At 44.1% G+C, this 23,056-nt stretch overlaps 3 protein-coding genes across 16 annotated transcripts in view; 2 read left to right on the forward strand and 1 right to left on the reverse strand.

Moving 5' to 3' along the window:
* LOC127605103 (5,6-dihydroxyindole-2-carboxylic acid oxidase-like) overlaps nucleotides 1-20,242 on the forward strand; it is a 111,085-nt gene extending 90,843 nt beyond the window's left edge. Inside the window, exon 8 of one of the 2 annotated variants that reach the window (XM_052072701.1) lies at nucleotides 20,232-20,242. The gene's annotated coding sequence lies outside the window, so the exon portion shown is untranslated. Of the gene's footprint in view, nucleotides 1-11,988; nucleotides 12,016-20,231 lie in introns of those variants that run through there. The other variant, XM_052072699.1, reaches the window with a different exon arrangement.
* The window catches only part of LOC127605003 (adhesion G protein-coupled receptor L3-like), a 138,762-nt gene that overhangs the window by 44,611 nt on the left and 71,095 nt on the right, over nucleotides 1-23,056 (forward strand). For all 13 annotated transcript variants that reach the window (XM_052072553.1, XM_052072544.1, XM_052072570.1 and 10 more), the window contains 2 exons: nucleotides 7,652-7,834; nucleotides 15,321-15,534. In XM_052072553.1, coding sequence (XP_051928513.1) covers nucleotides 7,780-7,834; nucleotides 15,321-15,534 — 269 coding nt within the window. In that variant the 5' untranslated portion in view covers nucleotides 7,652-7,779. The remainder of the gene's footprint in view (nucleotides 1-7,651; nucleotides 7,835-15,320; nucleotides 15,535-23,056) is intronic.
* The window catches only part of mfsd8 (major facilitator superfamily domain containing 8), a 375,281-nt gene that overhangs the window by 3,687 nt on the left and 348,538 nt on the right, over nucleotides 1-23,056 (reverse strand). The gene's annotated exons all lie outside the window — the stretch shown is intronic.

Genomic DNA, 23,056 nt, shown 5'->3' on the forward strand with positions numbered 1-23,056 from the left:
ATGTATAAATAAATAAATATCAAATTTCTCTAATTAAACTGCTGCTATGAGTAAATAAATGTGCTGTGCAAAAAAAAGAAAAAAAATCCCGCTCTGTCCTGCTTACAGTAAATAGAAGTCACTGGTTGACAGCGGTATTAAAAAAAAAAGACTTGCTCGGGATTCAAGGAGCAAAGCCATCTATCATCGGCTATTTGAGGTCTGGCTAGGATCAGGCACCTCGAGACCGGCGGTGATGATTCTTTTTGTTCTTGAAGCCCTAAGAGCATTTGCCTCGACAAGAGAGGCGTCTGCTGCTCTCTTTGTTCCGAGACGTACCCCGTGAGGATGTTTGCCCATACCAATCAAACTCCATTCACTTCTCGTCTGAGGACTGCCTGATGACGGCGAGCACTCGACGCTCGCATGCTTGGCGGACGCCTCCTCCCTGTGGCTAGGGGAATCCACCCACCCTGACACCCTCCCCCCCATACACACACACTCCATTAAAGACGATTATCTGTTGCATGTTCTGAAGGAGGGCCTTTGGGAAAAGTGTTAGCAATCAGGAAGGCCTCAGTTGATTTATTTTTGCGTCATCTCTTTTTAGTTCACCCAGAGCCACGAGATTGCAGAAGGTTCATCTGAAAAGTTAAACAAATTGTGGTGTGGGAACCTCTTTCATGATTCATTCACCAACAGCAGAGTTGCACATGTTGCCAGCCATTTTAGAGCATTCTGGCTGGTCTTTCAAGACCCACAGAGTATAATAAGATAAGATAATAAAACCTTTATTTGTCTCACAATGGAGAAATTCCCAATTCACAGCAGTAAAATTATGAAAGGGAGAAGTAGAAGAACAAAAGTATATGAATAAATATAAATTATAGTATCCACAACCAACTCCTTAGTTTTCCAGGGGTTGATTTGGAGGTGGTTCTGCAGGCACCAGTCCACGAAGTCCTCCGTCAGTCCCCTGTACTCCCGATCATCTACATCCGTCATGCGGCCGACGATCGCGGAGTCATCTGAGAACTTCTGAAGGTGGCAGGTTGGAGTGATGTAGCTGAAGTCCGAGGTGTAGAGCGTAAACAGGAATGAACCTAGGATAGTCCCCTGCGGTGTCCCGGTGCTGCAGAGAAGCCTGTCCGACTCACAGCCCTGTGCCCTAACGTACTGTGGCTGGTTTGTGAGATAATCTGTAATCCATGACATGAGGTGATGGTCCACTCCTGCATACTGCAGCTTGTCCCCCAGCAGGTTGGGCTGGATGGTGTTGAAGGCACTGGAGAAATCAAAGAAAGTGATCCATCCTTTTGTTGTGTGACAATACAAGTGCCAAACCTGCCAAAACCTACAGGAAAAAAAATCTTTTTCTGTTCTTTAGTGATCAGCAGTAGAACAACGCTTGGTCTCATCAAAACCACTTTCGGGACACCTCAAATTGTAAAACAAAAACAAGATAGAGAAAGGGTTTATGATGACAACATAATTTATTAACAGATTAACAACGAAAGAAACACAGAGTGAGCAACACACACTTTTCGACACTCTATTCATACCATAAGTAACCGGCTCATGTGTAAGTTACTTGAACTTGTCTGACCTCTAACATGCGGGCATTTCTTTCCATCGTAATTGACGTGACAAGCTGAGATTGCGCGGCGAAGGTTTCTCTTCGTCTCAAAAGCTATGCTGATCTCAAATACAAAGTCACCAACGCCGCCATCTACAGGCATCTGTTTGCCATTGGAGTGGCTTACCAACCTGAATTTTCATCGACAAGCTGGGCAAGGCCCTCTTCCGCACTAAGGAACATACGTGACAAAGTTATACATCAGATGCAGTCAATGCTTGGAGTCTAGTTGACATATATGAATGGCCACAGCATTGAATGTGTTTACATTTTGGGAAAAACATCAGAATTTTTCCTCACCTTGACTCACGAGATGACGGGTTCCCAAACTGTTGTGTGTGTGTGTTTTTATTTTTTAGAATTTTGTCTAAAATGCAACATTGATTCTGAAGATGCTTTGTTTTGACGTTGTTTCCGAGTTGTCGGGGAGAGGTGGTGTGTCACCTCTGTTTTCCTCAACTGCAGCCGTGAGACTCCCAATAAGCTCTGCTTTGACGGGGTATGCGTCTCCGTCCGGGCCGTTGAAAGGGTGCGTGACTTAAAATGTTTGGGAAATGCCATTGAAATGAATCTTCCCTCTTCTTGTTTATTTTGGTGTTTTGAAGGCCTCCAAAAAAAGTCCCAGAGAGCAGACGGAAGGTGGTATTAACGTGGTAATCACTTCTGCATTGAGTGTATCGCCTCGCCGAGGACGCTGTGCAATTCCTGTTTTCAAGATTTCATTAGATTTTGTGCACGGCATCAGATAATGATATTGAAATGCAACGCGCTGTTGGGATCAGTGCTATTGACATTGGTGGAGTGAGGATGCGGACGCCGAGCTGAAATTGATGTTTGTGTGTGTGCGTGTGTGTGTGTGTGCGGGGATATTTGTGTGTTTGTGTCTCATTGTTTTTTTTTCTCCTTCTCCTCCTTAAATCTGACTGGGAATGAAGTGGAAAATTATGCATGTGGTGTTAGTCAGGAGGAAATTGAGACCTGTAGTCAAATACAAGTAAGCCTACAAAAGAAAGAAGTGTGAACCTTAACTTTGGAAAGAGCGAAAAAGCCTTCTGTTGCGTCTAAGTCACTTTGGAGCCACTGGGAAATTCAGCCTGTTCCAGAGGTGAGCGATAACTCGGTAAAGCTGCCTTGTTTGTTTTTGAAGAAACTTATGGGAGGCAGTCTTGTAGTCGAGACTTGCTTGTCAGCTTTTCAATTGGTCCAGCTAGTAATGCTGGCGCAACGAAAAGAAGTCAGAATGATAATGCTCAGTTCCTACCATACAAATCTTTTAAGCGGGCGGGCAAGGATTATCATCTAGACTTGCTTGTCAGGTTTGAAGTGGTCCATTAAAGGGACTCTGGAGCTATGGAGAAAAGACTGAATTCACCCTGAGCATAACGAAAACCATGGCAAGAAACTATTTTAGTGGTACCACATGAATTTTTTAGTGGGCAGTGTTTTGGTGTAGACTTGTCGGATTGCGAGCGGTCTAAGTGACTCTGCCGCAATGCAAAAAAGTAACATTTATCCCAGTTTCAGCAACGGCGTTTGAACGAGTGACGTTTCAAGCGGGCTCCTTGCTGACGGAACTTACCGTGCTTCAAGAATTACATGACAGTCGTGCCGACAAAGGTTCAATCATGTTTTGCCAGGCCGATCCATCATTGCAACGACCCCGCCAATGCCGCCGACCCCATCCGCGTAAAAAACGCTCGCGTCGGCACAACGGCTCTGCAATATATTGACGGTAAAATCCATACGTGTTGAGGTCACAAGGGTTTTTACGATCAGAACAAACCCGAACGCCTCCGTTGTGGACAGAGCATGCCAATTTGCTCTGGTGCCTGACCAACGGCGTGTTGCCGTGGTAACCAGGTCCACCTTGAGCCAATCTGCTGTGCGATAATCCCCGCTGTGCATCTTGTCATTTTATCCGTGTCATTTCCTCTCATGGATCAGGTTGTGCTCAGGAGGGGAGGGTTGGATTGCGTCGGGGGCTTCGGGCCGTCCCATTACTTAAGCCGAGCCATCAGTCACACTCAAGAGGCTGATCATGGAGTACCAGTCGTTGAGCGCGCGGGCTAAAGTTAGCGCTATTATCTGTCTGTCAGTGGCTGGTTACGTTGTGGTCCCTCGCAGGGAGCCAATTGTGTGAGTGGATGCCTTGCCGCGCACGTTGTCAAGCTTCAGGGATGTCACGGCCTATTCATCTTCAGCTTTGCAATACATTCAACCTTCACCTCGTTGCATACGGGGGGAAAAAAAAAACCTTCAGCCATTCAGTCCTATTTGCCTATTTTTGTGCTCTGTATCGCCCTAAGAATGAAAGGCCTGGTGGTAAACTTTTCAAGATAAAGCAAAAGGTCTTTGATTGTAATTGATAGTGGTGGAAGATGATTCTGTTTGTAACCAACAGGTGGCTCTGAAAGGCTCTCGCTGCAGCTGCACACCTGTTGGTCGTTATGCAATTATTGCTTTAAGAGGACTCCCGGCACAACCACTCGGCGTCGGGTAATTGTTTGCTGCTCAAATTTCAGTCACCGTTATGTTTTAGCTTCAGTCATGATTTTTGTTTGATACTTTATTTACTTTGTTTTGGATTTAGTTTTCTCTGTTTTAATACAATTTGTCAAGTGCACCCTGCTCCTCCCTTTTGCCTGCTTTTTGGGGTCCTCCACCACCATGTAATGTGACAGGAAGTTAAAAGCTGACCAGATGCTAACGGCTAAGTATGTTACCGTAAATGTAATCTTTTGCAATACAGTAAACAGTGAGCCCTGCTGTCAATACTGTAAAACGCTGCGTAATTGATACACTCTCCAAAAGCCCCCAAATGTTTCTTATGACCCATTTTACTAAATTCACTTTAGAATTGATCTGTGTGTATTACTGAGTCTAAAATGGAGTGAAATGTTTCCCAGGAAAGGAATAATTCCTATTTTTATGGTTTGCAAAATGGTGACACTCGCTTCTTTACACGCCGGGCCCATTTTTTTTAAACCTCAAATCATCTGGTAGCCATTTTTTGTGTGTGTGTGTGTGTAAAATAAGATGAGTTTGAATGTTGTGTCCTCTACTATTACCCCCTCCCCCCTCCTCCCCGCTTCCCGAATCTCATATCTGGCCGTTTTGGTTTTAATCACAGAGCTCTGAAGATTTCCCTTGGCGAGTGCTCATCAATCAAAACCTATGAGAACGCTGCCACAGATGAACTTTTCATTACACACCTCATTTGCATAAATGCACACGGCCAGCCTCGCTCCTACGATTGCCCATGCCCATCCAAGATAAGGACGCGGTCATCGGAATGCAAACCCACTTCATTACAATATGTTAGGAGGGTGTGACTCGGAAGACCAAAATATGCATGTGTGTGTGTGTGTGCGCGCGCATGCGAGTAAGTGATCCCGTCAGATATCGCTGAGGATTGAGGTAACACGTCTAGGCTTTGGTATGTTTGTAGCGTGGCTTCTCTGGGAATGAAAGCTCTCTTTTGTCCACCGAACATTTGTGTCACACTCAGAGCCCGGTGGCCAACATGTAAAATTGGAGGTGTGTATTTCAATACGAGAAATAATGGCAAAAGGTATGTGAAACATTTCTGACATCTTTTTGGCGGGGGGATTATTTTTTTCTTCTTCAATGACTGCTTTGTTGAGTAGCCAGCTCTTATGGCGCTTGAAAGCAAAATAAATAAATAAAAGGACTCACCAGGCTTTGTTTAAAATCCATTTTTAAAGTTGAATGCCGGATTTGCCCTGTTGCACAGCAAATTCATAGTCAAGGGTAGAAATGTCTCATTTGTGGTGCTTCTGGAGCAACGAGCGAAGCCAATTTCACTCAGTTCTCAAGCAATTAGCCAGTGTTGGTTTGCCATGTGTTAACCTGACAAATCTGAGGCGCTCAGTGCAATCATCTTGCCTGACCTGAACTCGTCAGGTTTCACTTGGTCCATCGAAGTGCCCAAATCTCTTCTTTTGACCGTTAAATACCTGAATGCGGTGGTTTGTACATACCAGAAGGAATGGGAAGGCCAAATGTGCACTGTTTAATAGCAATAAATGTCAGGAAAACAGATGAAAATGACTTTTCCAATCGTGTGTTGTGGTAATGTGGTCTCCTTGATGTTGCTGAGAAGAGTCATCAGTGGACTCGCTAAACATTGGCCAAAGTATCTAAGGGAGTTATCTTAAATCTCCCTCACTAGAGGTACCCTTGAAACATCAGTGCCGTAATGGATCACACGAGACTCTTTCTGGAATACAAGACACGTTGGCATAGCTGGACTACTATCTTGTTTTTTTTTCCTCTACTTTTTTTTTTTTAAACCTCCTCCGAAGCGGTTCTCATAAATACATATTTTATGATGTTCTTACTCGGCGGCTGGTGCCACTTCCCGTACTTGTTTTCATTTATTTAGGGAGCAAATTAAATTCTGTTATAGTCGAGTCTTCTTCAAGTGGCATTTCTCAGCGGATAGTCTGCATTATACTGCATATACTTGATATCCGAAAAGGACAAGATTCCAATCTCCAGAACACATATCCTCAACCTACTGTATACCCTTAACGTAACCCTCTGCCCAGTATACCTTATCTTAATCCTATATCTAAATGTGGCAACCTGCGGCTGTGGAGCCACATGTCTCTTGATCGCCGCCCCAGTGGCTCCCTTGAGCTTTTTCAAAAATGTTTAAAAATGGAAAAAGAATGGGCGGTGGGAGGTGATATATTTTTTGTTTTAATATTATGACACAAATATTATAATCCTGTAAAAATGTGGAGAATACATATTAAATTTCAACATTTCTGTCAACAAAGATTTGCGCTATAGCCTGGTGTATTTATGGGGCGGTTTACCCACTACCCCAACTGTTTTCCACTCTCCCCTAAACCTTGACACAAACTCGATATCCAAATATATATATATACCCTAAACCCAGTCTTTAAACACTGACCCCGAGCCCAAAATTCTCTTCCACGAACCACTAAAACCACTAATCCCAACCCGAACCGGCTATTCCCCGCTGTTGCTGAAATGGAGTTGCAGAAAGCCTTGATCAAGTGCCTCCTCCAAAGGTTAAACCGTTGCAGGTTTAAGCGCTGCGCCTTGGATTCATGATAGCTGCCCTCTTCATAAACCCTTTATTATCTCCAACATAAACAATCTGATTACATTAATCTCAGATTACGGGATAGTCGGGATTAGGATTATAAAATAGTTATGTGCCAGCGCAATCATTGCCCAGACATGTCTCGAGTATATCGAGCACAGGGGGCGGGGCTAGTGAACCCATTGCCCATGGGCTAATATGAAGCCTCCATCTTTGGGAAAATACTCTCTTCAATACGGTGGGATTGAGTGTACTGCCCTGTGCATCACTTGGCGGGGATCATGTCTTTGAAGCAGATCGCGTCTGCATTTGGATCAGAGAAGTCCCAATCATTGGAGATCATGCGATAATGCCACTAAAGGGGGGTGAGCTCATCAGATTACAGACCATCAACCTCATTGTATAAATATGGAAAATTCACATGTAGTGTATGTCAAGAGTTCACTGGAATTCAAAGGATGCATTAAACCGCTTCGTGAATCCTTTTTTACGCTAAACCCCGTCATGCCACAATCATAACACCCCAACTCTAAACCACAACGTTTACTTTCATCAATTTCATACCTCTCTTTGAACCGTCACCCTAACCACCAAAAACTAACTCGAAATTCAAATTAAAGTAAGCTAACATAACACTTACACCCAACCCTAAACAAAACAACATCTCAGGCTAACGCTACACCGTAACCTAACCCCAACCCTAAATTTGATCCAGCACCGGACAAAAAGGGTTTCATGTTAGGTTTAGGATGCGAGGGTTTTGCCCTTTGACCTAACCGAACACTGAACTCCATCGCAACCCTCAACATAAGCCGTACTCTAAACCCTTAGCATAACGTAGCCCTCTCTGTCAGTGCAAAGCATAACATAATGCTAATCCGTCTGTTGCGGATACAAACAATCCATTTCAACTTGCATTTGTATTTTTTTCTCCCCAGGAGGGTTCGGACATCAGCGGGGAGCAGTGCAAGTAGCACCAAAGAGCGCCCCCGTCGCTGCGCTTTCTGACCTGAAGGCCTGAGTGCTGAACTCCAACGTTGGCAGCGGGCGGTACGAGGGGGAGGCCATGTGGACCGCACGCCTGCTAGTCCTGGCCAGCCTCTTTGCTCCAGCCGCTCTGGGTATGTTACAAACCGTACTGTTTGAATGCTTCGAGGCAAATTTTAGCCATTGGGGGTTGGGTAGGATGAGACCGCCGTTGTTTCGTCTTGTGTCCGTTGTTGGGCACAATATACTGACCAAAAAACAAAACAAAACAAAACAGCCTGTTTGAGAGTTGAATTTAAGAGCTGATTGAGACATTTTCAAAAGGCCAAAATGGTGAAGTTCTTACATCAATATCATTGTACTGCCAAACACGGAGCCTTTGGGCATTCTGTGTTTTCTTTTGTGTCACCGAGTCACTTGATACCCTTGTAGTGGCAGCGGACATTAAAATGAACAAGAAATCGAAGAAAACATGCTGGTCTCATCTGACTGTGTTCTGAGAGGCTTTCTCACTATTATTCTACATCCCCAAAAATGTATTGCCCGAATGCTGAGAGACCAGCAATCTTGCTGTCATTTGAACGTAGAAAATCGAATTTGCCTGCTGAGAGGAAAAACGTGAACACTTATGCTGCGGTTGTTTGAAAATGGATCGTTTCAATACAGTTCTGAGACACATATCAAGCTTTGCATCACAACAGCACAATTCCCGTTGTTGTTTCCCCTCAAAATGTATTTTTTCGTAACGCTGAGAGACAACTACTGTATGTTTATTGTCATGATAGAGCAGATGTTCCACTGCAGAGGGTATTTCATTCCTCCACCTCCCCTGAGAGCTTTGCGCCGGAGAATGCTGGCCTACTTTGGTATCGCTAATCCTCCTTTTCTGTGCAAGAATGGACGTGTATAGGTTAGGGTTACGGATTTAGGGTTGAGGCCAGCAGAATAAGTCAGACAGGGACGAGAGAAAAAAACATAAAAAAAAATAAAACAATTGTGACCAGGTTGAAGCACAGAACTGAAGCATCCAAGCCCTCCCGCCCACCGCTCCCCCCTGCCATTGTTTTTGGTCACAGTGAATAACAATAGAAAAATCAATGCGGCAAACAGCAGGCGCATTAATCATGTGTTCCTGCGCATGTAAAAGGGCCTGGGATGGATTTGATATTCTTTCTGCCTAATACTGCATGGCACACTCGGAGACGGGAATCGGTCGTAAATGTTATTCAGAGTCAGATGTGCCCTATGAGAATACGTTCGCCAATAATGAGCACCCCCTCTTGGTTTTTGTGATAAAAACCCGTGTGCCAATATTGGGTGTCAAAATTGTAATGCTGAGGGGTGAGCGTTCACACTAATTGTGGCTGCTGAGAGTCACTCATTCACATGAATGGCATTATCTCTAAAAAAAAATGGACATGAGAAAGGTGATGGTATTATGCTACAATCATTGGGGGAGAATGCTGAGAAACAACCATTGGCGCTGCGAGACACTCATTCACACTTCGGGTTTTGTCTCAAAACATGTTAACATGAATCATGTGAATGCTGAGGAACAACCATTCACAGCAATTGTGAAATGAGGCTCCACAAACATACTTAAAATGGTTGTGTACCTCAAAAATATATTGTGAGAATGCTGAGAGACGAATTTTCACTCCAGCCATTGAATGTCAAACGTATCGGGTGACCCCTGAGAGGCAAGAATCTGCACTAGTTGGGAATGCAGCGATAAATGCACACGGGATGGTCTTATGCCTTAAAAAAATACATTTTGCGAACGCTGAGAAACAAGCGTATGGCCTATTGGGAATGCCGGGAGATGACGATTCACACGGATTGTGAATGCAGATAAACAAGCGTTCTCGCGAAGCTGTTGAGCGTCAAAAATGTAGTGTGAAATTCTGAGAGAGAGGAGCATCCACGTTCATCGCGAATACTTGGAGACAAACATTCCTACTATTCATCTTGAGTATTTGTAAATGTCTTGTTCATGATTACAACAATTCACTGTCATGGCGTTGAGCCTCCAAAAAAAAGCAGCAGAAGCATCGCTACATTATATTTGCACATAAATGCGGTGGCAGTAGGGAAAACAAAAACCGTGAGATTGCTGTGGCAGTGTAGAGACACCTGCGAGACGGTCACTCACATAAATGGTAGTGTGCCTCAGAAATGGATTGTGGAAGTGCTGAGAGATGAGCATTAGTGCTCATGCGGTCATGTTAAAAATGCATTTGGAGAATGCTCAAAGACAAGCAGCCACGCTAATGCTATTGGGTGAGAAAAGCACTCCATATTGTGAGAACGCTAAGACGCAGCCATTGAAGCTAACTGTCAAAACCGAGAGACATTCTAATGTGCCTAAAAAAAAAAATGCTGAGAGAGCAGCTTTCTCACTCACTAATGTTATTCAGAGTCAGATGTGCCCTGTGAGAATACTGAGACAATTCAGTGATTTATTATTTTTTGGGGGGGCCTTTTTTTTTTTTAAAGACGATTCTTGTCTTCAAAAATGGGGCGGGGAATAAATGAGTGTGTGTTCTAGAAGACACACATGACTGCAATTGAACATAAAAATTGTACAGCGAGCGCTCAAAGACAACCATTCACGCGAATGGAATTGCATCTTAAAAATGTAAACTTTGAGAATGACCCAAGACAACCGTTTGCCCTAATATTAATTATGTATTTATCAAGCATCCAATGTGACAAAAAGACAAACTTTCACATGAACTGCCAGTACTGAGAAACAGCCGATCACACTGACGTTGTCGTGTATCACATCATATTTTGTCAATACTGAGAGACAGCCATTCACGGCGATGCTATTGCGCACCCCAAAATGTGCTCCGGTACTTCTCTCCATCGCGCGGAATAAAGCCATCGCCGAGCATTTAATGACAGTATTTTAGAAAATATTGCCGCGACAGGTGTGAAATTCATCCATGCCAGGATGGATTCATCATATGCTAAAATCCGCATGCTGAAGCAATAAATGTCACGGCAAGGCCACGCAAAGCGGCAGAGGGGAAAATGTCTGGGCTCGTACAGCCATTGACAGTTTGCCCTTGAAGAGGTGTCACTTGGAGGACGCTCCCTTCTTGACGGGAATTCACTTTAATCCCGCGCCCACTTCAATTGATCCCTTTGGTGACTCACACTTAGAAAATATTTTGGGGGATTACCATTATGGATTTGCCCCGCCTCCCACCCGCAGCCCTGAGCGCACCCGACAAATAAAAATCTAAAACCGCAAGTCAACGGCAATAAAGATTTTAACCTGCGAGTGATTTATAGTCGGTACTGTTTTGCAACGGTGTTTGAATGTGTTATCTTATTAATGTCCATGTGTGAACAATGACAATCCCCAGGCACCGCATACCCACAGACACGATTAACCCGCTCATGACCAAGCCTTCACCTACCTTTCAAGATGACCCCTACGATCGAGATCATCAATCCTTTACGGCAAAATTTGAGGAATACAGTCTTGTACATGAAAATCCAACTTGCCAATCACATCTCCATTTGGCACGCAACCCACAAATCCCTTCTGTTTTTATGCCCTTCTGTAATGGATGCAAAATCAATACCGGCTTGATATTTGGAGTGGGGAAAAATGGCCCTCGCGGCCCACGGCATCTGTTGTCACCGCGTTACATCGCCAAATTGCTGTCAGAAGTCGCTCGCCTCGCGCGTTGATTGACAGCAGCGTGGCGGGTGGCAGGGTGGGGTTAAACACCTGCGTGTTTTATAGGCGCCTCGCGTATATATCTTCCCGGATAAATGAATTAGCATCTCCTTGCTGCTGAGAAAGCACTGAGTGATGCCATTTAAATCGCTCCTGCCGCCGGGTATCGGCCCCGGCGGTGTTTAATGAGGACGGGTATCGACGGCGAGGTCAAGCGGCAGCGCCGCGGGCGGAAATGCGAGCGCTACCAGGCGGGCGTTTCTCACAGTGTGCGGACCGACCCGATTTGTGATATTTGCGACTTTTCTCCTCATCAGCGTCGCCACATTTCTATCCTGTGTTTTGCGACAGTAACTGACTTTCAGGAGACTGAGAAATGTCTCACCCATTGTATCGTATTTGTTTCGGATTTATTAACATGGCGGGCGATCCGGTTGGCCAGTGCTTAGTCCGTCAACCTCATAGTGCAGAGGATGGGGGTTCAATTCCAGCTCCGGCCTTCCTGTGTGGAGTTTGCATGTTCTCCCCGGGCCTGGGTGGGTTTTCTCCGGGTACTCCGGTTTTCCTCCCACATTCCAAAAACATGCACAGCAGGCTAATTGAACGCTCTAAATTGTCTCCAGGTGTGAGTGTGAGTGCGGATGGTTGTTCGCCACCCAGTTGCCCTGCGATAGACTGGCAACCGGTTCAGGGTGTCGCCCGAAGACGGCTGGGATCGGCTCCAGTAACTCCCAGTGACTCTGTTCAGGATCTGTTGTAAGGATAAGCGGATGGATGGATGGATATATTAACATCGCAATATCAATAATTCCAACTCTGGTATTGTATCATTGTCTTTTATGGTGGTTTGTAAAATGTTCATTCTGAAATATCGTCCACTGAAAGTCGTTTTGGAAAGTTGTCTTATATCTGTCAAATACCAAAAGTACCCATACCCATCCAGCCTTGTAGCATTGCGTCATTTGTTTTAGTACAGTGCCAAGTATTGTTGCTGTCCAATGAAAACCAAATATAAGATACTTGGCCCACCACAGTATCGATTTCCCCTCAAATATGTACATCTTAAGGTCGGTAAAACAGGGATAAAATCTCAAGTCTGATATCTATTTCTAACCCACGCATAATATTGTATCATCTGTGGCCATTCATAATCAAATATCCAGCATTGATATCATTGCTGTCCAATGATAGCCAAGTATGTAAAAGCGTTTGAACGATTCTAATCACAACGAATTGTGGGGACAGCGGCTTTGGAGAAATAATAATGTTATTATTGTGCGATCATGGTCTGCGGTATTTCCATCCTTTCTTTTTGACACTTCACTTGCTGGTTAATTTTCTGCTCGGCGTAAAAGCCTTTGAGAGTCGTGTTGCTCGAGGCCAAATGTAAACATCATTTACTTGGGAGAACAATTTGCCTGAACTGTTTCTCACTTGGAGATAAATAATCCCTCATGCATTATTGAAAAAGCGTACGATTCAAAGACCCCCTTCTTTCAAAGTACTCTTGCAAATGGGCTACTTCGATTAATAATGGCACAAACCAGCAAGTGGGTGTGACGGGCTCCCATTGGTCTAATCGAATCCGATGAATCACTCGCCGTGGGGGCGGCACCCGTCTGGACGGTTGACGTGTCGAATCAGCTCCCCTGTCTTCCCCCTGCCTTTGTCTTCCATCTTTCTTCCATTAATTCAATTAAGTTGTTCCAATGTGGACACACACACACACACACCGATTTTGTACTCTCGTAATAGGCATTGTTTGGGCACCATGTTGCGGGCAACGTGAATGCTGGAATGGGAGTATGCAGGTGATTACCGCGGTAACATTTACATAGCTTTTTACAGTCGCATATCTTCATGCAGAACTTTCAATTTTAGAGATCAAGATGATGGCTGACCTTAACGTCCTCAGGACACATTTCCATGAGAGACAAAATGAAGTACAAGACCCATTATTTTATTTCTAATGATGGTCTTTTAAATGTCATTGTTAGTTCCACTGAGTTTCAGGGTTACGTAACTCAGAATCAGCCCTCGATCCTTACCAAAGAAATCACAAGTTCCCCTTCGGAGAGGTTATTTGGGGAGAGGTACACCATTTTGTTTCCGGCACCTGAGGAGTCCTGCCAATCGGGGTGAAGCGTCACTACTAGTTGATGTGTCCTTGCGCATCAGGCCCATCCATCACAGATGCAATTACACGACAGCTGCTGACTAACCGGGTAATCGTTGACATCTACCGTCGTCACCGGGGGAGTACCGCTGATGGTGCCAATGTTGACAGCCTCCTGCTCTGATGTTTTTTTAATGGTCGTGTTGGGATTATGAAGTGTTCTGATTTTCAAACTTGAAGAGCTGGAGAGCTGTGCTGCTTTGTTTTTTTTTGGGGGGGGGACACAGAGTTCTAAAATAGAAATATTATAGAAAAGTCTTGGAGGACTTTAAAAATACTTAAATGTCCGAAAAAAAAGTTCCCCGTACTAGCAAGGAACGTTAAATATTTGGGTTGTTTTGCCAGGGTGGCCCAGTGGTCAGCCGGTTAGCGTATTGGCCTGCAGAGGTGCAGGGTTGAAATCCGGCTCTGGGCTTCCTATGTGGAGTTTGCATGTTCTCCCCATGCCTGCGTGGGTTGTCTCCGGGTAATCCGGTTCCCTCCCACTTTCCCAAAACATGTGTAGCAGGTTACTGGTACACTCTAAATTATCCCTACAGGTGCATGTGTGCGATTGGCTAGCAACCATTCGCCTACTGCCTGAAAACAGTTGGGGTAGGCTCCAGCATGCCCGCGACCCTTGTGAGGAGAAGCGGATTAGAAAATGGATGGTTATTTTGCCACAGGAGATGGACCAATTGCAGTTCATAGAAAAGGTTTTGGAATCATTAGACAATGATCATACCTGTCAACTCATACGGTTTAGCCATAGATCATACGGATTTTGTGGTGAATCTTGCGTATATGGCCGTATCGCACAAATCATACGATTCAGATTTTTATTTTTATTTTTTCCCCTAACAGGTAGTTCCGTTTCCTTTTGCCCAGAATGGTGCTGGTCTATTCGAATGCTTTCATTTCCGGTAACTTTCCAGTAAATCACGTCGTTCTTAGTTGAAAACAGCAGAGTATTGATTGCATACTTCGGTAGTGTACAACCAAGTTATACAAGGAAACAAATATATCATTCATATTGCGCAATGGAACCAACAAGAAAGAGAAGTAAAACGAAGCACAATGGAAGGTTTCTTCAAGAATGGATATCGCAGTTTAATGGCGCAATAGTGCCTGATAAAACTGAAGAATAATATTCTTGGCATAAGGTTTTTTTGCTCTTTATAAGGATTTTCTTTAGTAGTGTATACAGGTTGGAGCTCCGAAAAGTTGACAGGTATCAATGATCCAAAATTCCGCCTCTGCAATAATAGAACATTTCTTTGCGTGATACTCAGAGAAGCTTCTACTATTCTGGTTGTTTAGTGTAGAATGCAGTCCCATCCAAAAACTGTCCAAGATTACAGCATTATACTCAGAGGTTCATCTAATATTTTCACATTTTAAAAATGTTCATCACTCTTTTTTCTTTCTTAAAAAAAAACAACTCGGATTGGTGGCTCGGATCACGTCAGATAATTGAAGGCTTTCATCACCTCCCCCCTCTTCTCCCCTCCCAACATCAAATGAATCCAATTATTGTTGAACCACTATGATTCCAATGGCAGCAGCACTTTGCTGCCTTTTGGCAATGATGACTAAAACAAAATGACACCCTAATGAGCACCTCCTAAGCGTAAGTGTGTGCATGCGTGAAGACAAGTGTTGCTAATGAACCCCTTTGCACAATGTCACTTGTCCACTTTGGTAACTTGGAACAGGGAGGACGGGCTGAGCCACATGCTGCTTTACCATATCTTTTTGTTAATCCCCGCAGCCTTCAGCCGCGCACCCATCCCCATGGCGGTGGTGCGTCGGGAGCTGTCCTGCGAAGGCTACCCCATCGAGCTGCGCTGCCCGGGCACCGACGTCATCATGATCGAGAGCGCCAACTATGGGCGCACTGACGACAAGATCTGCGATGCCGACCCGGCGCAGATGGAGAACACCAGATGCTACCTGCCGGACGCCTACAAGATCATGTCGCAAAGGTAAAAGTGCCTTTTCTTCGGAATCTCCACTGCGGAAGTGATTGGTCGCCTGATGTGGTCAATTTTGTATCATACGGTTATGAAGAAATAACAACACACAGGCCTCAATGTCCAAATTGCTGGCAACAAAAGTGAGTACACCCGTGAAATGTCCAAAAAAGTGAAAATGGCCATCACAGACATTTTGTTAAACAGTGTCATACCACTCATTATCATTACAACACCTTAAGTGTAAATGGGGAACAGGTGTGTTACATTTGGTGTTATTCATAGATTGTTAACCATGTAGCAAGCTAACGTCTAATACAACACCTTAGGTGTAAATGGAGAACAGGTGTGTTACATTTGGTGTTATTCATGTATTGTTCACTATGTAGCAAGCTAACGGCTAATATAGGAAGGCTATCTATGTGCTCCTGGTTGGTAGGAAGTTATGTCCTTTGTTTGCTTCTAGCTAAGCAACATTCCAGTAGAATGCAATTCTGTTTCCGCCGAGTTAGGTCAAGCTTAGCCAGCTAAGCTAACAAGGCTAGCTATGTACTCTGGGATGGAGCGTCAAAGAAAGAGCTAATTCAGTCAGGCGCAGGTGGTTAGTCATCATGCGGGGAGCCAACTCGTCTCTTTTTGCCTTTTCTTCCATCTGATATTTGCTTTCCTCGCACTTGATCGTCTTTTCTTTCATCCCCTGCGCCTCCACCAATACTTTTTTTCCCCTCTTCTTTTTCATCTGCCCGCGTTTAATTGGCAGGTGGGAGTTGACAGCACACACGTGATGCTTCTGCCCTTCAGCGACTGGGTTCATGCTCCTTCCTCAACACTTTGATAAGTTTGCTAGCAGAAAAATCAGCTTTGGAAAATCTCCAAACAAACACTAAATGTCATAGTCAGAAAACTGCACTAGCAATTTGATGTGACATCTCGTTTCGTCCGGTTAGGCTGTTGTGAATCCGCTAAAAACAAGACATTACTTCGTTAATAGAACACCAATCGCCAAAATGGGTCCAGAATTTATTTTATTTTATTTTTTTGGTGGGTATACTCCTAACAGATATAGCTACCAAATCCATGTTGGCTAATATTGACTGACTTCAGGGATACATCAAAAATCACAAGCTTTATTGGAGTTTTTTGTTATATGTAAGATAAGATATACTTTAGGGCGGCCCGGTAGTCCAGTGGTTAGCACGTCGGCTTCACAGTGCAGAGGTACCGGGTTCGATTCCAGCTCCGGCCTCCCTGTGTGGAGTTTGCATGTTCTCCCCGGGCCTGCGTGGGTTTTCTCCGGGTGCTCCGGTTTCCTCCCACATTCCAAAAACATGCATGGCAGGCTGATTGGACGCTCTAAAATTGTCCCAAGGTGTGATTGTGAGCGTGGATGGTTGTTCGTCTCTGTGTGCCCTGCGATTGGCTGGCAACTGATCCAGGGTGTCCCCCGCCTACTGCCCGAAGACGGCTGGGATAGGCTCCAGCACCCCCCGCGACCCTAGTGAGGATTAAGCGGTTCAGAAAATGGATGGATGGATGAAGATATACTTTATTTGTCCCACACTGGGGAAATTTACAGTCTACAGCAGCAAGATTGTGGGTAGAAAGAAGAAAAACAGTGTTTGCATTCACAAAATAAATGTTACAGTTGCAACAGTATGGGAAATTTGCCAAACAGTCTTTATTTGTGGTCTACTCATGACAGATATGTCGACCAGATTTTACGTTGCCCAGGGAAACTGGCTCCAAGGACTAAATTTTCACCCAAAAAGCTTTATTTATTTTTTTAGTCTGAAGGATACACGCCTGTCATTGAACAGGAAGTTTATTATTTTGGCTTCGAGCGGCAATTTGGAGAGGATTCCAGGTCTGTTCTTCTAAACAACTCATAATGCATGTTTTACTTCAAACTAGGCCATGCGGCTCACTATTCTTGGAATTCTCCGCCATCATTCTGATATGGTTGTGTTTATCTGGAGGGATTCTGATGGAGTCAGTTGCATTGCTGCAATTGCATTTACAGTCCACGGGGGAAAAAGGCGATTCTGCACTCTTCATCGTTGAATCTTTCCTGCTGTAAACAGGTTTTCTGGAATCAATGTATACACATGCCTTGCCCCCCCCCCCCCCCCCAAAGATCAATTTCACCAATAAATGCCTTTGCTAAGACTGACACCACCTACCTCAATCAGTGGCGTGCATTTTCTCATTATTTCTTCCGCACATGCTCTCAAAGGTTTCGAGAGTGGCCTCTGCCGCTATCCTGTGAGAGCTAATTATGCCAGGCTATTTTGTGAGCGGGCGTGCATGTCGATATCGCACAGCGGAAGAGCTCTCCGTCACCCCACGCCGCATTCTTATTCATGAGTCTTAATTCCGTCAATGGCCTTCGCGGCCACTGGACCGTGGTTGTTCCTCGCTGCAGCGGAGAAAAAGTGCTGGTCACGGCATAAAGGAACGCAACGTGTAGGCCCCTCCCACTCCCTGTTTGCTTCGGACATGTTGAAGATTGCTGCCTTCAAGCAAATTGTGTCCTTTCAGAGTGCTTACGGACAAGGTACGGTGAGATGGAGTGCGAGCTGAATTATGCCAAATTAAGTACACACTCTCTTGTCGCTAGTCAGGATGGTTAGGACAGGGTGTGTGTATGCGTGTGTATATAGATAGATAGTGTGTGTGTTTCTCTCTTTTTATAATATAATGTATCATTTTCAGATCTAAACTATGCAAGTGCATGAAATCGAACCAAATTGACTCATTCCACTTCAGTCAAACCTCGGTTTTCGAACGTCTCGGTTCTCAACCAATTCTATTTTTGACCAAACATTTCAAGTTTTTTATGCCTCGGATGACGAACACATTTTGGTTTGTTCGTCATCCGAACAAACTGAGCGCACTTGAATGCACCACTTGACTCCTCTCGCCTTCCTTACACGAGGAAATGACACTTTCTCGGGTAGACGAGGCAGTGACGCTTCCTCGTGTCGCTTTCCATTGTGAGCAGACGTGTTCAATAAACCTTGTTTTTTTTTTAAAGAGCGTGGTTTCGGTTTTTGAACAGCTTTCGGGAACGCATTATGGACGAAAACCGAGGTTTGACTGTATATGAAGACATGTATTGAATCTTTTTTTTTTTTTAACTATTGGTGAGCTATATCTTGGAAGGAATTGGCACTTTTACAGTGCTAACATGTTCTTTCAAATGAATGTATAATGAAAACAACAAAAAAAATGGAATAATTGCATGAAACCCGCTTGAACTGAGTCTTACAATATATCAGGAGTGTCAGACTCATTTTTGTCACGGGCCAAATTTTACTTACCACTCCCCTTGGAGGGCCGTTATGACTGAAACCAACTTAAGAAGTCAATAATAACGGTTTATTCAACTATAGTTTCAGTTACTGTAATAAAGGGGTTGGTGACAAGAAAATTCTTACAATAACTCTTATTTATTACATTAAAGAATTTAACATTTTGGTAGCCATTTTAGCAAGCATCATGGAAGTTGACATATTTGATTTGCTGTCGCGGGCCACATAAAACGATGTGGTGGGCCATATCTGGCCCCTGGGCCATGAATTTGACACCAGTGCAATGTAGAATCAAATCGATAACTCAAACGGATTTGAATTGGTACATCGTCAAATCGAGCACATACACGGACGCGTTTTCATTTTGCAGCGGTCCTTCAAACACAATTTTAGTTTCCATTTGCATCCAGATTTTTGGACTCTTGTACAACGGGCTGCAATGCTAATTTGCAAAAGTCTTTGTCCTTGTGTTTGGGCAGAACATGTCAGCAAAGTTCAACGACTCTCCATAAAACGGGAAACTCTTCTATCGCTGCTCCGCGGTATGTGAGCCAGAGCAAACCTCTTATTGTAATTTTATAGCTGGAGAATGCACCTTATCATGCCTCGGAAAAGTACAGCCGTTTGTGGGCTATGGAGCCCACACTTGGATGTAACAGATCCACTTTCATGGATTATTGTTTAACTTTTCCTTAAATGGATAATCATAGATCATAGTTTTCCAACTTTTTCTGATGTGCTTCATCTTTGGAGGAAAACACGCGGGATGGTGTTAGTTGAAAATGGCGTGACATGCACGTCGATGTGGAACACCGTGTTACTGGGCTGTCTACCTTAACGGATGTGATGCTCATACACCCTAATAGTACCAGCTCAAAATAAATTGGAAAAAAATGAAGCGTAGCTGTCAGATGTTTTTTGATGATGAAGGATCCCGGGGAGTGAGTGCCGGTGCCGGGCGGGGATTGTGCGGACCAGAGAGAGATGCTTGAAGCCCAGATCAAAGATGGTTCATCTGAAACCAGCGCTCGCCGCTCTTATTGCCTGCTGAGGCTGCCACCGCTGTCGCCGTCACAATCGGTCTGTCACCTTGAAAACTTGATGGAATTTTGCTCTACCTCAGACTTGAAACTTGGCCATCATTTGATTATTTCTTGGAAACGATGTCTTTGAGCTCCAGAAGTTATTTTACAGTGGTATCCTGAGTTATGAGTGACCCCAATTTATTTGTCAAATTATGAGCCTGGTGGTCGAGTGGTTAGCGCGACGACCTCACCATGCAGAGGTACCGGGTTCGATTCCAGCTCTGGCCTCCATTTTGCATGTTCTCCCCGTGGCTCCGTGGGTTTTCTCCGGGTACTCTGGTTTCCTCAAACATTCCAAAAACATGCATGACAGGCTAATTGAACACTCCAAATTGTCCCGAGGTGTGAATGTGAGCGCAGATGGTTATTCGTCTCTGTTGTGCTCTGCGATTGGCAGGCAACCGGTTCAGGGTGTACCCCACCGATTGCCTGAAGACAGCTGGGATAGGCTCCAGCACGCCGCGTAGCCCTTGTGATGACCCAGAAAATGGGTGGATGGATGGATGGAAATTATGTAGATTTTATTGCTTTGTGTTGCAAGCAAAAATTCTTACAAATGAGCGTTAGGCACTGCACAACTTGATGCTGCTAGCAAACTTCACAACAGATGCTCTATTTACTGTGAAATGGATACAGGTAAAGTAGTAAACTGTGGCAAATGATAACGTGACTGATGTTGTCATATTTAAACAGTTTTTTATTAGTTTATTCTTCTGATTATTTTTAATCCTGGGCATGCGTTGCTTTTTGTAATCACTTACCCTCCTTCCTGCATCGAACTTGAAGGTCGATCACCACCTCCTTGCTGGCTTTTCATGATTGAGATGGTTGGCATCGATTGGGAAAAGGTGATATTTGATTGTGGCTGTGTTGTATTTATGTGGAGGGAAAGGACGGCTGAGGGAGGTGCGCATCCGTCGCTCATGGCTGGTGGAGATAGAGCGGATTGTTATTGTAGCCACCTTCATCCTTTTTGTACGTGTGCGGTAATTAGTGGCTTAACACCCTCCCTGCAAGATAAGCTCTGCGCGCTTCGTGATGCGTTTCGTGGAGCTTGCAAAGACGGCGGCGCTTTGTGCGCCGACCCCCGAGATGGACACGGGGAGTTTCCATGGTGACTGTGGCTGGAGATGAAGGGTTGGTGCTTAAAGGCAGGGGAGTGAATGTGAAACGGAGTGTGTGTGTGTGTGTGTGTGTGTGTGTGTGTGTGTGTGTGTGTGTGTGTGTGTGTGTGTGTGTGTGTGTGTGTGTGTGTGTGTGTGACTTTGTGATACACTGCATTTATTGATTTGTGTGTGGATTGTAATACACTACAGTGAATGGAGTCCACCTCCATCTGCCAAAAACGAAGGTGAGGCCCAATCTTGGTGGCTACTCTTAGCAGTGCTAACCCTGCAGGGTTTTTTCATGGCTCAAATTGAGACAAAGGTGCTCGTAGCATGCTGATCACGCTGCATGCTTCCTCCCGGCTCAAACAAAAACTTTTTCTGTGATCTATTCACACGAAATGGATTTTGCTCATCTTCAGTGTTTTATATTTCAGAAATCCAAATGCAAAATGAAAGGCAAGGCAACTTGATGTATTTCAAACAGAAGGCAACTCAGCGTGCTTCACACAACCAAAAGCACATGTCAAAATGTGACCAAACAGAACAAAAGAAGACTCTTGCAAAGCAAAAACAATTCAAGTAGCCTGTTCAAATTACTAATAGAATGTACATTGACGACATTTAAGCACGTTCACAACCAAAAGCTTTAAAGCACCGGTGTCAAACCCGCGGCCTGGGGGCCACATCTGGCCCGGCAGATCATTTGATGTGGCCCGCAAAAGCAAATAAAACATGTCAATTTCCATGATGCTTACTAAAATCTCTGCCAAAATTTACAATTCTCATATGTACTAAATAAGAGACACATAGTCAGCATTTTATTGTAACCAAACCCCTCATTACAGTAACTTAAACAATAGTTGAAGAAACCGTTGTTTTTGACTTTATTTATATGGTCTCAGTTCAAACGACCATCCAAGGGAAGTGGTAATTAAAATGTGTCTCACGCCAAAAATTAGATTGACACCCCTGCTTTAAGACATTTAAAGGCAAAGGAAACACGTAAGAAGTAGCTCTCTGAAATGACTAAAAGACGCTGTGCTTCTGGTTGTATTGCCATCGGGTAGAGAAACAGTCATAGGAGTGGGGTTCTACACCTCACACCTTACATGTCGAATCATTTCTCTTTCAATATGTGTCACGTTAATATTCATTTCACTGCAGTTGGAAATTATGACTGCCCCCTCGAAACCACCACTCCCTCCCACCCCCCAGATTGAGATTAAAATGGGCCTACAGGCCGGGTAGTCCCAAGGGGCCCTTCTTGGCTTTGGAAGATAAATCAAGCGCCGGCAGCCAGATAGGGAGCGGCGTGGTTTGTTGGCTAGAATAGAAGAATTCATCGCGGAAATCGTAAATCATTGGATGGGCAGGCCCTGGCGAATAAGACTCACCCGCCAAACAAATCGATTGGGCAAGTTATTGCGCATTCCGCTGCATCCTTCCTGTACAGGTGCTCCCCAGAGTTTGGATTTACATGCACATAACGGAGAAGTTGCACTCCTGTGGAAGTATTCAAATGAGGTAGATCCCATGCATATTACAAGCGGTGAGCTGTTTTTTATTTCCTGGCTTGGTGGAAAATTGTCATTATGTTGCTGTGACAGTCGAGCAAGCTGCCGTTCTTTATTTATGCTCCCACGAGAGAAGGAGAAGACGGAAACCTCGAATTGTCTTCTTGTTTGGGTATGACTGTTTTCACAAAATCTTTTTTCAATTGGTTTTATGAATTAATAGCAAAAAAAAAATAAATCAGATTAAATGATTATTAAAAATATTTTTTTGTAGATCTAGAATTTAAACTTTTACACAATCACATTCATGGATAATCGGTATCACCAGCTTAATACCCTGATCCCAAAATGTAATATTTTTTTTCCAATATTTGTGTTTTTGGATAGTAATTGGTAATAATTATGTAAATGTTTTTAGGATGTGTATTATTTTCATCCAATATTTTTGTATTATTTTCAATATTTGCGATTCCGGCTCTGGCCTTCTGTATGGAGTTTGCATGTTCTCCCTTTGC

This window comes from Hippocampus zosterae, chromosome 1 (assembly GCF_025434085.1).
Source record: "Hippocampus zosterae strain Florida chromosome 1, ASM2543408v3, whole genome shotgun sequence".
Taxonomy (NCBI): domain Eukaryota; kingdom Metazoa; phylum Chordata; class Actinopteri; order Syngnathiformes; family Syngnathidae; genus Hippocampus; species Hippocampus zosterae.